Source organism: Sorex araneus, chromosome 5 (assembly GCF_027595985.1).
Source record: "Sorex araneus isolate mSorAra2 chromosome 5, mSorAra2.pri, whole genome shotgun sequence".
In the NCBI taxonomy this organism is placed as follows: domain Eukaryota; kingdom Metazoa; phylum Chordata; class Mammalia; order Eulipotyphla; family Soricidae; genus Sorex; species Sorex araneus.
In genome coordinates, this window is record NC_073306.1 from 90,037,238 (window position 1) to 90,052,126 (window position 14,889).

Here is a 14,889-nt window from a genome sequence, read left to right on the forward strand (position 1 = left end):
TTCTCTATAAGCATCTTATTTTTTTTTGCTTCTTAGGTCATACCCAGCTATGCTCCGGTGTTACTCCTGGCTCCACCCTCAGGAATTACCCCTGGCAGTGCTCGGGGGACCATATGGGATGCTGGGAATCGAACCCAGGCTGACTGCGTACAAGGCAAACGGCCTACCCGCTGTGCTATCACTCCAGCCCCTCTGTAAACATCTTGAGGAGGAGTTTGGGCTTTTTCCCGAGAGCAGCGGGTACAGGATGAGTCCTGGAGGAGAGCCACTCTCCCATTTCCCACTAGGGAAGGCCCCTGTGAGGGGGCCTGGGGCAGAGACCCAGGGGGGCAGTGGACACTCCCTCCCAGGGAGGCAACTGGGTGAGGGCAGGGAGTGGGGGGAGGGCGTCTGGGGAGGCAGGGCACCAGGAAGCCAGGCCGAAGCGTGGGGCTGGGGGGGCCCTGGGGGTGCACCCAACCTCCCTCTGTTTCCTTACCAGGTGCTCTGTCACCGCGCTGGGCCTGTGGGAGGGGACATTGCATTCTTGGACTTCATCTGTTTGTTTGTTTGGGGCCACACCTGGCAGCAGTCAGTGGTTCCTCCTGGCTTGCTCAGAGGTCACTCCCAGCAGGGCCCAGGGGACCATGCGGTGCTACGGGTCCAGTCTGAGGTGCCAGCACACAAAGTAGGGGCTCATCCCAGTTACAGCTGGTGTATGGGTCCCCCCAGAGAGCACTGCCCTCTCCTGCCCCAGGGCCTGATGCAGACCCCCCCAAAGGCAGGGACAAAAGGGGGCGCCATCTCAGACTGGGGCAGTGGGGATGAAGCAGGAAGCTGGAGTCAGTGGAGACTAAGTGTGGGACTCTAGCCACAAGGCCAGACCTGGGGCTGGGCCGGGAGGTGGCCACGACGCCGCTCCCCCTCAGGGTCCAAAGAGCACAGGTGTGGCTGCCTCCCAGGTCTCCCTGGCATAAGGCCTGCGCCGGCGGCCAGCTGCTCACTCACAGCGGCCCTGGCAGAGCTGCGGCACCGGGCACCAGCTCCGAGCCAACTGGCCCCTCGGGGGCCCAGCCCAGGTGAGACCCCCCAGGAACCTGGGTTCCTGTCCACTTTGGGGAGCCTGGGCATGACAGCAAGGGGCAACTTTCCCAGGCTGCAGATAGGGTTATTCCCAGGGGGCCCCGACAGGAGCTGGGGCGGGGGGCTCGGGGAGACCTCGCTGCTTCTCAGGGTCTGTGACATACACGGGCAGCCCCAAGGAAACTGGAAATCCCTTGGGACTAGATAGTCCTGTGGTGGGAGCCTCTGGCACCCCAGTTTCCCTGCCTTTGTACCCCTGAAAGGTACAGCAACCGTCCTGGCAGTGGGCAGTGGAGCAGGGCTGGGGAGTTGCCAGCAGGGGTGAGGCTGGCAGAGTTTGATTCTTTCCAGGGATGAGGAAGTGGGGGCCTGGGGAGGGAGTGGGCTAGGGACAAGGGTGTCCAGAGCCCCGAGGGAGGAAAGCGTCCCCAACAGGGCCCCTGCCATCCCTCTCTGTTTACGAGTGGCTGTTTCACACTGAGTCATCTCATCAGCTGTGGCTGTCTTTCTAACAGTCCCATAAATGGGCGGTGCCCCTGGTGACACTGTCCGTGAGCTCCAGGGCTCCTGCCCGGGTCAGGGGAGCCGCTCAGGCAGGGGGCCCCACAGCCACATCTCTCAGCAGAGAGCTCACTCCCTTAGTCACATTCTCGACAGCTCCCCCAGCCTGTGCACTACCCCTCACCACTGTCCTTGTAGGAGACACAGCAGATGACAACTGTGTGCCCAGCAGCTGGGCCACCCTGGGACAGACACACGCGCACACACACAATAACACACACACACACATATACACAGTTTTACGCGTACACAGACATGCAAATATGAGTATGACCACAGGCACACATACATACTTATATACACAAACACATATATACATAGATACATACACATCCACAGTTATACATACTATCCATACATAGGCATATACACACATGCACACACACACACACACATACACACAAAACAAGCAAAGAATGTGAAGCCAACAGCATAATCCTCTGGAAAATGCTCATTGTGATCTCAAGCCTGATACCCTCTGGGTGCCTCAGCAGTCTCATCTGACAAATGGGCCCTCACAGCCCCCCTGGGAAGATCACTCTAAGGAGCTCACTGCAGCCAAGGCTGTGGGACTGCTCAGTCCACAGCCCCAATGGAGCTATGGGTGGGAGCGAAAGGCCAAGGGCAGAGTGTTTGCAGGGGACTTGGCACCGAGCTCTTGTCAGAGAGGAATGTGTCCTGCTCACAGCCATGTTCCAAGGGTTTCTCAGCAAGTGGAGTGGTCAGGGAGGGCTTCCCAGGGGAGATACCCCTTGGCTGGTATTCCTTCCTTCCTTCCCTTCCCTTCACTCTCTCCCTTTCCCCCCTTCCTTCCCTCCCTCTCTCCCTTCCTCTTTTCCTTCCTTCCTTCCCTTCCCTTCACTCTCTCTCCCTTTCCCCCCTTCCTTCCCTCCCTCTCTCCCTTCCTCTTTTCCTTCCTTCTTTCTTCTTAACTTCCTTCCTTCCCTCCCTCTTTCCCTTCCTCCCTCCCTCCCTTCGTTCCTTCCTTCCTTCCTTCCTTCCTTCCTTCCTTCCTTCCTTCCTTCCTTCCTTCCCTCTCTTCCTCTTTTTTTTTTTTTTGGCTTTTCCTGGCTCTGCACTCAGGAATCACTCCCGGCGGTGCTTGGGAGACCATATGGGATGCTGGGAATTGAACCTGGGTTGGCCTCGTGCAAGGCAAAGGCCCTACCGGCTGTGCTATCGCTCCAGCCCCGTCTCTTCCTCCTTCTTTTCCTTCCCTCCCTGCCTACCTCCCTCCCTCCCTCCCTCCTTTCCTCCTCCCTCCCTTCCTTCTTTCCTCCCTCCCTTCCTTCCTTCCTCCCTCCCTCCCTCCCTCCCTCCCTCCCTCCCTCCCTTCCTTCCTTCCTTCCTTCCTTCCTTCCTTCCTTCCTTCCTTCCTTCCTTCCTTCCTACCTTCCTTCCTTGTTTTTGGGCCACACCCACAGTGCTCAAGGCTACTCCTGGCTCTCTGCTCAGGGTCACTCCTGGTGGGTTCAGGGGGCCATAATGGGTGCTGGGGATGGAACCCGGGCCAGGCCCTCAGGAGCCTTACCCACTGCACTATGGCTCCAGCCCTGTGCTGGAATGTAAAGGCTGAGTGGGGAGGGGTCTGAGCTGAGGACTCGACTGGAAAAGCAGCAGGAGCAAGTGTGGCGAGACCTTCGGGAAAGCAGCTCCCTGGCAAATGGACAGGCGCACCCAGTGGACACACGCATCCGCACATGTGCATACTCCTCCGCTCCTCTGCAGGCACAGTCCAGAGCCTGGGCTGCCCTCTGATTTGCATGGGGAAGGGCCTGCTTAGACTGGGCACCTGCTCACCTGCTCCCTCCCCCGCGCACCAGACTCGGCACCTTCTTCTGGGGTCCCCGCCAGCCATGGGAAGGAGGCTTCCTGACCAAACAATGGAAAGCCCAGAGTCTCCCTTACCGCATCTCAGACCCTAGAAAGGGGAAGCTGGAGCGCTCCGGGAAAAGGCTAGGGGTCAGGGCTCTGGGTGTGTGCCCGCCTGGACGCCAGGCTGGACAGTCCTCCGGCCTTCCGCCCTGGGCCTGAGTCTCTTCTGGTTCGGTTCAGGTTCTCACGGCTGCATCCTCGGCAGGTCAACATGTCTCGGCCCAGCAGCAGAGCCATTTACCGTAAGCCCCTGCCTCACACAGTCTGACCCCCAGCCCTCAGGCCCCCGGCTGCCCCCACCTACTCCAGCCCCCTATGCCCTCACTCTGCTCACAGACAACCGGAAGGAGTATACCCAGAGTCTCGCCATGGAGCCCAGCCAGGTGCAGCACCGAGTGGAGGTAAGGATGCCCAGGGCCTCCTGACACCCCCCTGCCACACTGCCCTGCCTGAGCCCAGCCCGTCCAGCGCTGGGGCCTGACAAGAACAGAGGGTGGGGTCCGCAGGTGCTGTCTCCCTCACTTGGCTGGGCTGCTGCTCTTTGCCCAGGCCCTATCTCGGGGCAGGAATGCGTGAGCTCAGCAGTCCTGGCGCATAGGGCTGTTCTGGGCAGGAGCTCGGGACCGGAAGTGGGGAGCCTGGAGAGCATGGTCCCGCCGGACGACAGCAGTGACCCTGTCATCAGATTGCAGAGGTGGGGGGGGGGGTTGCGGGCTGGGGGCACCTGGAGAAAGAAGAATGGAAGGGTGTGGCTGGGCGAGGAAGGGCCCAGGACTCTGCAGGCTTCCGGAGAAGCAGGGTGTCTACAAGGCTCCCCAGGGCTGCTTGAGTGAGCCCCCAGCCAGCAAGGCCCAGGGGCACCCAGAACTCAGTGCCGGGCTGCAGGTGGAGACTGGCAGCCCCCAAATCCAGCAGAAAAGAACTGGCCAAACGATGGGGGGAGGAGGGGTGGCTGCACATACCAGCCACATAAACATCCAGAGAAGAACTGGGAATGAGGCATCAAGAGGCAGGAGGCAGCCCCAGACAGGCCCCAGACAGGCCTGGACTTGTCGGGGAGTTGCTGGCTGGAAAAAGGAGGGGTTCCCAGGGAAGGGGCCCTAGGGAGACCCCACAGAGGGGGAAGAACCAGGCTGGACAGGCAACCTCACCAGGAACCTGGGGGCAAGCAACTCTGTGCTTAGGAGAGCAGAGGCCCTGCACAGCAGCAGCAGGGGTTGGGGGCCGTGGGTGGAGGGGCAGCGGGCAAGGAAGCGCAGGGCTATGCACAGAAAGACCTGGAGCCAGGAAGGGTTCCCACCCAGGGTTCAGGTTCGCTAGGTGTGGCTGGAGCCCACAGCTGCCGCCGTCCAGTCCCCCCCACTGAGGCCTTCCTCCAGGCCTCCCCATCTCCCACACCCCCACACTCACCTGCAAGCCACCAGTGTGCAGCTCTCAGTCCCTGGCCTGTCCTGAGCCCACTGGGCAGCCTTGTCAGGACCTCGGAGACCCCCACTTCCCCAGCCCCATCCCTGCCCCTCTCCTACCTGCCCCCTGCAGCACCTGATGACGTGTAAGCTGGGGGCGAGACGGATCCAGGAACCCAAGGACGTGCTGCAGAGGCTGCAGGACATGGACGCACAAGGCCAAGTGTGGAGCCAGGACCTGCTCCTGCAGGTCAGGGACGGCTGGATGCAGCTGCTGGACATTGAGACCAAGGTGAGCCAGCAGACACCAGCTCCCAAATGCTGCCCCTCCAGGCCCAAACACAGCCCCCCAAGCCCAATGTGCCACACCCCTGGCCCAGGAGGGGACAGGGCAGAACACGCTGGAGGAGATGGCGCCATCCCTGAGCCACTGCCAAAGCTGAACCCTCTCAGGCCAGGGACAGAAGTCTCACGGCCCCCTGTCCCGACTCAGGAGGAACTGGACTCCTACCGCCTGGACAGCATCCAGGCCATGGACGTGGCGCTCAACGTCTGCTCCTACAACTCCATCCTGTCCATCACTGCACAGGAGTCAAGCTCCGCAGGCACCAACACCCTGCTCTTCCAGTGCCAAGAAGTGGGGGTGAGGGGGCAGGAGGGCGGCGGGATGGGGCAGGGTCACACCTATCTCGTGCACACCCTCATACACACTCACACTCACACTTGCTCACACACATACTCTCTCACATATACACACTCACACACAAATGCGCTCACACACACACACAATGCACTCACACATACACACTCCCAGTCACTCGCACACATACACAAGCACTCACACACACTCACAATCACTCTCATACTTGCTCACATACCTCTCATATGTCCACTCACACACAAATGCACTCACACTCACAAATGCACATTCACACTCTCACACACATACACCATCCACTCAAACAAACACAGACAGCCTTACATATACTCACAGTCACTCGCACACACACATGCACACTCACACTCTCAGTCTCACACTCTCACACACATTCACTCACACTCTCAGTCACATACTCACACTCACACAGTCTCACTCATACTCTCACAATCTCACAAACCACACTCACACTCTCACTCACACAGTCACATACTCACACTCACTCTCACAATCTCACACACGCTCGCACTCACAGTCCCACACACAGTCACGCACTCTCACAGTCTCACTCACACACACTCACACACACACCCTGATTGCTGCCTCTCCAGGCAGAGAAACTGAAGAGCAGCCTGCAGAGGGCGGTGCAGGAGGAGCTGGAGCAGAGGTAGGTGGGCGGCTCACACCCTGCCCCACCCCAGGGAACCCAGAACCTCCAGCACAACCAGCCTGGCCTGAGGCTGGGAGGACCAGGAAGGGGCCAGGGCCACAGACAGGCTGGAGAAGGGGCTGGGAGTGTGAACAGCCACACTGGGTGGACAAGGGCAAGAGAGCCAGGGTGGTGGGCAGGAAAGGGCCCAGGAAACCCAGGAGAGGGCGGGGGTGCTGGGGAGCGGTGTGCAGCCGGGGCGCCGCCAGCAGGTGGAACCTCTGCTCTGAGAACCCTGCCAAGGGCATGTCCCACCTGGTACCCGCAGGCCCCGCTTCGGAGGCCCGCGGCCAGGCCAGGACAGATGGCGGGAGCCTCCCCTGGAAAGGCCTGTCCCCATGGAGCCGAGGTTCCCACAGGAAAGAAACTTCTCTGAAGAGCCACCCCACAGGATGGCCCAGGAGGACTGTGAGTTGGGGGCCCAGGCGAGGGGGGCAGAGGCGGCATTATTAGCCCACCATGAGCCTGAGCTGTGTCCTCTGCCATAGACTCCCGGCTGCCCCCGAAGCCACTGTCACGCCAGTCCAGTGCTCGGGAGCCCTTCCCCGCCAGGCGGCCCCCCTCCCCTGAGGACCAGGACCTGATGGGGGCAGAGGTAACTGGCCGGGCCTGGGAGTGGGGGAGCCCAGGCCGGGGTGACCAGGGCAGCCTCGGGACTGAGGGGATCAGGAGGGGGTTCCAGGCCTCCCTTGGGGGCTCGCTCACTGGGCGCCATGGGTAATTTGGGGCAGATGGAGCTGAACCGCACCCTGCAGGACATTGATATGTTTGTGAAAACAGTGGAGGCCCAGGGGAAGGCCAGCCACAAGAAGAAACTAAAGAAGAAAAAAGCCAAGAATCAGAGTGGTGAGCACCAGACAGGAGTGCGTGTGTGCGTGCATATGTGTGAGCACGTGTGTGTCAGTGTGTGTACTCATGTGTACATGTGTGAGGACTGCTTGACTGTGTATGGGTGCTTGTGTATTGTGTGCATGTGTGGGGATGAGCACATGTATGCGTGAGTGAGGAATGTGTGGCTGTGGATGTGTGTGGATGTGGGTGAGCACGTGTGCATGTGTGAGGATTGTAGAACTGTGTATACATCTGTGGGTGATCACAGGTTTGAGAACTGTATGTGTATGTGAGTGTGTTTATGCGTGTTATGTGGGTGAGCACATGTGTGTGTGTATGAGTGTGCATGTGGACACATGAGTATTACAAATGTGGGTGAGTACGAGGGTGTTTTAGGTACAGCAGGGAGAGGATTATTGGGCATTCTATAACCCAGCACCATCTCCCCTTCCCCATAGGTGTGACTCAGGCACAGTATATTGATTGCTTCCAGAAGATCAAGCACAGTCTCAATCTTCTGGTAGGGAAGTTGCCCACAAGTCCTCTGCCTTCTCTGGCTGTCTCCCTACTCCCCCCTTCCCCCACCCCGCCAGCAGCCCCCTCTGCTCTGGTCTCATAGGTACCGCAGATTCCCCCCAACACAGCCCACATCTGGGGCCTTTGAGTGCCAGATTCTCAAACAATGTTGGGGGGCTGGAGAGAGCTCCATAGGTAGGGGTGCAGACAATGCACGCTAAAGGCCCGGGTTTCATCCCAGCACCCCACTATCCCCCAAGAACCACCAGTGTGGTCACAAAAAATTAACACAAATGCTGGGGCTGGGAAACAGTGGGGTGGTGTGACCTCTGCCTGGCAGGCACCCAACCCAGAACCACCTGATGCCCTGAGCACTGCAGGGCAGTGCTGGAGACCCCCCAGCATCCCTGAGCGCTGTAGTGTCGCCTCCTCAGACCCTGCCATAAACCACTGAGCCCAGGTGACCCAGAATTATCAGTGGCGCTCCCCAGCCTTCAGAGCATCACTTGGGAGGTCAAAACAAAACTCTCAAGAGGACTATGGAGCCCCAAGTGTGGAGGGGTTGGGGCAAAGGTAATGACCAGTGCTGCCTTATGTCCCCAGGGCATGCTGAACCATAGCCTGCAGGGGCCAGGGGCTCCGGAGTTCGTGCACATCCTGTTCCAAACTCTGAGCCGCGTGAGTTGGGGGAGGTCAGGTGGGAGGTGGGACAGGCAGCAGCTAAGACGCAGAGGCCTGGGCAGAGTGCAGGAGACAGCTGGGGGGTCTGCTCCTCACTTGCCCCACACCCTTCTCTCTGTCCCCAGGGGGCACAGCAATAGATAGGGGCCAGTGTGGAGCTAAGGACATGGAGCTCCAGGGGAGAGAGGAAAGAGCGAAGGACTGAGGGGACAAGGCAGTGGCATCATGGCCTTGTGAAGGGGCAGCTCTGGGCCTGCGCCACCTCCCTCTGCCTTGGGGGTGACTCTCTGAGCCCCCTCCTCCCCTCCAGTTGCTGGACTACTGCTCCGAGAAGACCCTGGCAGCCCAAGTGATCTCACCGCTCCTCAGCCCCAACGCTATCAACCTGCTCCAGTCCTGCCTCAGCCCGAAGGAGAGGACATTCTGGAAGGGGCTGGGCATCGCCTGGACCACCAGCCGGTGAGTGGACAGGCCTGCACTGAACCTCGGGCATGGGACTTGGGGCACAGGGCCGAGTCAGGGAGATGGGACTCAGGGCACAGGGCCGGGTCACGGGTGGTGGCCCAGTTCTGCATTGTTCCAGGCCAGCGAGGGACGTGACATGCAATTTCCTCAACTCTTTCTAAGACAAAAGAGGAACAATTGAGGTGGGGGCACAGCGAGCTGGGCTCAGGCTTTGCACGTGGAGGCCCAGGGTTGGTCATCTGGCCCCAAACAAAACCAATAGACTAAGTACATTTTTGGGGAAATAGCCACCATTTACCATGGTCACCAGCAAAAGAATAGAGAACAATTCTTCCCAAGAGAAACACTGGCAATGCTCTGCTGAAATACTTTCTCATTTGTGTCAAGGACAAAGTGAAAACCTTGTCTCTGTACAGGACAGAATTTAAGATTTACTGGTTCAGAGCTGCTACAAATGTAACTTCTGTAAGATTTGGCAATCAGCTGGCAGAGAGGTGGAGGGACATTTCCCTAGGTTGGAAGGGGAAACTGTGGCTGGGCAAGATCAAACTGATGAGAGCCCCAGCTGCAGTGGTGAAACCAGCCTGGATGTACTGAGCTGTCAGCAGAACATTCCCCAGCACACAGTGGCCGCCCTCAGGTCAGCAGGCCCACCTGCTCTATGGTGTGAGAGTGGGGCCACCAGAGATGAGCACCCCAGTGGGAATCTTCAGAAAAGCACCTTGGGAAAATTCTAGAAACATGGCACCAGGGAAGAGGGCTAGAGCCAGGAAGAAAGCTGAAAGAGGTAGAGCTTAGGCCATGCAGACGCAGGCCCTGAGTTTGGCCCATGGGCACATCCACTGGACTCCCAGCAGCACACGTGGGCCTGAGCAGCACTGAACTAAACCATTTAGCTCTATTGGCCAATCACTGGGAATGGTCTCTGGGCCCCCTGGCACTCCTTGGGAGAGTTCCTCTAAAAAATAAATAAATAAATAAATAAAGCTAAGGAGATTAGGAGACGTTCCAGAGAGTTCAAAGGAAAAACAAGAAAGCAGAGGCATAAAACCAAGAGAAGCTGTTCAAAAAGCAAGGCAGTTGTTTGAGTGATTCTTCCCAGTTAGCCCCCTGAAATATTTTTGAGGGAGTCCAACTCATTTAAAATCATAAGTAAGTTATTGCCATCTATTTTGCTATAGTAGGCTATCTATATTATCCATATTATCCATCACTCGAACTTTTTTAAATGTCCAGTTCGGTGGTATTAATATTAAGTATATTAAGTGTTGGAAAGATAGCACAGTGGGTAGCATTGTGCACACATGGCCTTTGCCTTGCACACATCCAGCCTAGGTTTGATGTCTGGCACCACATTATAGTCCCCTGAGCACTGCCAGGAGTGATCCTTGAGCAAAGAGTCAGGAATGAGCCCTGAGCACTATTGGGTGTGGCCAAAATAAACCACATTAGTGGTAATGTTGTGCAAACATCACCATTAACCATTTCAGGACATCTTCATTATTCCAAACAGAAACTCTGTACCCATTAAACAATGAAACTAAAATAAAATGTGGTGCACATTCCTTCCCTTTCCCCACCCCTCTGTTCTACTGTCTTGATTCTGCTTCCTGTCTCCATATTGTTTCAAACGCAAAGTTAATCAGATGTGCCCTCAGATGTTTTTCTAATTTCTCAAAATAACTATAAACTATAACTATAAATAATGAAATGAAAGACATACAGGCCAAAGATTAAAAGGGATGTAAAAACCTCAAAAGAGTTGTGTTTCAAGCATTTTATAATCAAGTACATTGATTGTAAGCAACTCATTCCAAATACTGAATTTCACTGTATGGTTGCAGATTCTGTGCCTTTATTTTTTAATTTTGGTGCAAAAAATGTGTGTGACTTATTATGTGAAGCAGTTGTGCTCATATTACTTTAAAATGGGGTGCAACAACTATGTAATAAAAAACACGGTCTTACTCTAAGAACTGAGCTATTCATCCAGAATAGAGAGCAGCATTTCTCAATTGGGGGCCTACACCGTTCAACTCTGGGCCCTCGAGATATTCCAAGGGGCCACAGGAGGACCTCATGTAAATAAGGGACCATGGCACCAAACTGGGGCCAACAGTAGGACAGGGGCATCACAGGAAGAAAATAAGTTTGGAAGGGAGCACAGTGAGAGAAGCAGGAGACACAAGGTCACAGGGCTCGGCATAGGGAGATAATGGAGCCTTTAGGTGAACTAGTGTCTGTGCGTAACGGCAGTGGGGGGAGTTTCAGTTGCCGGGAAGAGTGAAAGAACCATTGGTGAGGAATTGTAGGCAGAGCACAGAGATGCATTCTTGAAAGATTACGGTAATGAAGAGGTGATGAGCATAACAAGAGCCGAGGGATAATTTTGGCATGGTTTGGGGACAAAGAAAGAACCAGGCAGATTTAGAGGGATCATTTATTTTATCACTAATTCCCAAAACCGATAACTATTGATCTTGAGAATCCATGGCACATAGTCGCCACATGCCGTCCAACGTCCTCCAGATAATGCACTCAAGTTCCACTAAGAAACGTGGCCGTGGGCACCCCGTGGGGTCTGGTCTGAGGGAAGCTAAAGATCAGGCTCACGAGTTCAGGAGCAGCGGAGAAGCACTGCCAGGTGGGCACATGGAGGGTACCCCGGGGGCCTCCTGAGTCTGTGAGTGAACCAGGGCAGACCAGCAGACAAGCATCCACAAAGGGGGCTTCGTAATCCTCGGTGACTCGGCCATTCTAACACACCCATTCTCCGCTCAGGCAGGCCCCGTGCTGCACTGTGTGGGCAGAGGCTGCTGTGCCGGGGCCACACTGAAAAGTCCTTGTTGCTGCACTGTTTGATCCTTTGTGGGTTCCCTGGAGCCTTCGTCTATACACATAGACCCAGAGGGAGAGACCCGAGGCCAGTCCAGACACATTCTGTCCCCACCGCCCCCACACCTGGCACAGGGTGGCCCTCACTGTTATCTCTCCTCAGGGAAAATTGGAAAGGCAGCGAGCCCATACCTTACCAGCCCACCTTCTCCAGAGACTTGCAGAGCCCGAAGCCCTTCAGCCAGGTAGGGGTGGAGTCAATGCCCAGGCCAGGTCAATGCCCAGGTCTCCTGCTAGTTTTTTCCCTCTCAGGCCAAGCCTCTAGTGGGTGGTTCTTCAGGCTCTCTCCCCACCCGCTCCCTCCAGCATGTCAGACGTGGTGGGACTCCAGCTCCATCTGACTCTCTCCTGCTCTGTCCCCAGGAACAGGAACCCCCAGGAAACCAGAACCTGTCTGTCTCTAGGTAGGTTCTAGTGGGGTCAGGATCCCAGGGGCAGGCCTGGGGAGAGGGCCGTTACTTCCACCTCCCAGAGATCCCGAGATCCCACCTCCCCCCCACCCCCCGCCTTCTGTCAGCCTGGCCCACACACCCACCCCTCTGGACACTGACCTGCCCCTCTTCTCTACGGGAGTCCCAAACTCCCAAACAAAAAGACACTCGGGCAGCAGGCACTAGTTAAGTGGGAGCTGAGGACTGAGCAGGGCCCCCGTCTCAGAGGCCCCAGCTCCATAGTCACCCTGGTTCTGCCTCGGGCTGCGGGGAACCTTCAGGTCAGCGAGCAGCTCCCACCTTGACCCAGAGGAGCCATACAACAGTGGCCAGGCAGCTCAGAGGATGCAGGCTGTCTGTGAGTTCCAGGCCAGGAACCAGCAGGAACTCACGGTGGCCCAAGGGGAGATGCTGGAGGTGAGTGAACCTGGGAAAGGAGGTGGGCTCTGGGGTGGGAGGAGGACTGATCAGGGAAAGAGGCTGGGGGGCAAGAGAGGCCCCTGGGGGTGACAGAAGTGGGGCCTCTCCACAGGTTCTGGACCAGAGCAAGCGGTGGTGGCTGGTGAAGAACCAGGAGGGCTCAAGTGGCTACATCCCCAGCAACATCCTGGAGCCCCTCCAGCCGGACGAGACCCAGAGTCAGAGCCAGTCCCCGCCTTGGGTACTTCCCAGGAGCACGAAGACCGGAGTGGGGGTTGCACGCAAGGGCTCATGGGTCTCGGAGAGTCAGCTCTGGACTGGAGGGGGGGTGTCAGCAGAGCTCATGGTGGGGTGTCAGCAGAGAACCAGCCTCAAGGGCCCATAGGGGCCCCTGGGAATACAGACAAAGAGCCTGGAGGAGGGGGAATGGGTGGAGGTCTTCTGAGACGAACCAACCTCTCACCCTGCCTCCCCTCGATTCTAGACACCGACGCTGAGACTTAGCTCGAAGCCGGCAGAGGTCACAGCCTGGCTGCAGGCCGAGCACTTCTCCCCTGAGTGAGTGTCAGGGCCCAAGGGTGCATCAGGAAATCTTTGCAGAGGCCACGATAGTGACCCAGGAAACCAGACACAGCCCAGATCCCACATGACGACATCCATGGTCCAAAGGGCACTGCCTAGAGAGGGCATATCCCCCACCTGGCTTGGTCAGAGCCCTGAGCAGGGACCCCTGCTGTGGGCAGGCAGCAGACTCAGGGGAATGTGGGAAGAAGCTCCCTACTCCAGCCGTGACCCCACCGACCACTAGGATGTCCCCTGGGGCCTTCTGTCTTCAAACCTATGGGTTCTAGAAAGGATTCAAGTCCAAAGGTCACTGTTCCCATCCACAGTCCACAGTCAGGTAGCCTCGCCCACCAGTAACCCCTGCAACCCCAGGCTCCAAGCCCGAAGGTTCAGGCGCAGGGCTCTGGGCCAGCCCTGACACCTGCTGCCCTGTTCCCAGCACGGTGAAGACACTTGGGCACATGAACGGCCACCAGCTGCTCCATTTGAGACCCGGGGAGCTACAGATGCTCTGCCCTCAGGAGGCCCCACGGATCCTGTCGAGGCTGGAAGGCATCAAACGGATGCTGGGGGTAAGGACCAGGGGTGGGCACCCACTGAGACCGTGGCTGTCTCCTGCAGGAGAGTTTGGGTGAAACTGAGGTACTGGACTTCCCCCACCACTGCAGGTGGCTTCGTGCACTCAGCCATGCCGAGCCCACCTCTGGCTGGCCTGAGCTCTGGGGGGGCCTTCCCAGCCTCACCTGGATTCTCATTCTCCCTCAGAAGGTACGTTAGGCATAACCCAGACACCGGCAAGACCTTGACACAGGCGACTTCGCCGCTCTAGAGCCCTTAGAGCCAGAAAACGCCTCCTTCAAGGCCGTGGTCTACAGCGCGCCCTGCTCCCCAGCGCCCGAAGCCCTGATGACGCCAAGTCCAGCGACTGAGACACGGTGTCACTTATGCTGTAGTGGAAGCAGTGAGCTTTCTGTTCCCTCTATTTATTGTCTCTCTTCCCTCCAGCCTTGATTTGTCTCTCTTCCCTCCAGCACTCTCCAGTCTGAGCGCTCCCAAATAAAGACCTGTTTAAGCTTGCAGTCCCGGTTGCTTGTTCTGTGCCCGCTGGGAGCCAGAGGCAGGGAGGCAGGAAGTGGGATGCTGGGCACAAATCCCCAGACCTCTCCGTGGTCAGACTGGAAAAATGGGGCAGCCCCACTGCACACTGCAGCTGGACGGAACCTGTGACCCTGGACTCCGCTCCCCTGACTCTTTCTATCTAAGACTATGCACCCTAATTTATGTCTGGAGGGGCACACCCAGCGGTGTTCAGGGCTTATTCCTGGTTCTGGGCTCAGGGATCACTCCTAAGGGACCTGAATGTGGTGCTGGGGATCAAATCCTGGCTAACATGTACAAGGCAAGTGCCTTACCTACTACATTGTCTCTCTGACCTCTATGCCCCCCGGCTTTAATCTTAGGGATCCACTTCTCCCCGTTTACTACAACTGTACCTGAGGGACAGCTACACTTGGCAGCTACACTTGGCAAGAACAAGGAGCACCAGGCTAGCAACAGTAGGCATTGCCCAGCCATGCTGGCTGATAAGAAATTCTACCTCGATGCCAGGTGCTCCCCCATCTACATAACTTCCACATTTGACACAACTTCTGTCCCCTCTGGAGTGGGACAAGCCCAGGCTGCCACCCCACCTTCCCTTCTTGTTAGCAGAGCACAGGGAGCACTAGAACAAAAGTTAAAAGTCCACAGTTGCCTATGTGGACTCTGGCTCTGTTCTGTGGAAAGTTAAAGGTGTCTTTGCATTCATGTCTGGCT

At 57.1% G+C, this 14,889-nt stretch overlaps 1 protein-coding gene across 1 annotated transcript; it reads left to right on the top strand.

The window, feature by feature from the left end:
* The first annotated feature begins 3,709 nt into the window (after positions 1 to 3,709).
* On the top strand, positions 3,710 to 14,003 carry EPS8L3 (EPS8 like 3). The gene is made up of 19 exons (XM_004620026.2): positions 3,710 to 3,740; positions 3,835 to 3,899; positions 5,038 to 5,196; positions 5,398 to 5,547; positions 6,174 to 6,229; positions 6,540 to 6,679; positions 6,760 to 6,866; positions 7,003 to 7,117; positions 7,561 to 7,622; positions 8,222 to 8,296; positions 8,610 to 8,758; positions 11,763 to 11,844; positions 12,023 to 12,063; positions 12,372 to 12,507; positions 12,623 to 12,751; positions 12,995 to 13,068; positions 13,514 to 13,646; positions 13,840 to 13,842; positions 13,950 to 14,003. The coding sequence occupies exons 1-19, from the start codon at positions 3,710 to 3,712 to the stop codon at positions 14,001 to 14,003; spliced, it is 1,761 nt and encodes a 586-aa protein (XP_004620083.2).
* Positions 14,004 to 14,889: the final 886 nt, after the last annotated feature.

Bases quoted from the DNA above. Each gene is read 5' to 3' on its own strand.
- EPS8L3 (XM_004620026.2), top strand. From the start codon at position 3,710: ATGTCTCGGCCCAGCAGCAGAGCCATTTACC. The intron at 7,118-7,560 runs GTGAGCACCAGA...CCTTCCCCATAG, and splicing joins AAAAGCCAAGAATCAGAGTG to GTGTGACTCAGGCACAGTAT. The intron at 8,759-11,762 runs GTGAGTGGACAG...ATCTCTCCTCAG, and splicing joins ATCGCCTGGACCACCAGCCG to GGAAAATTGGAAAGGCAGCG.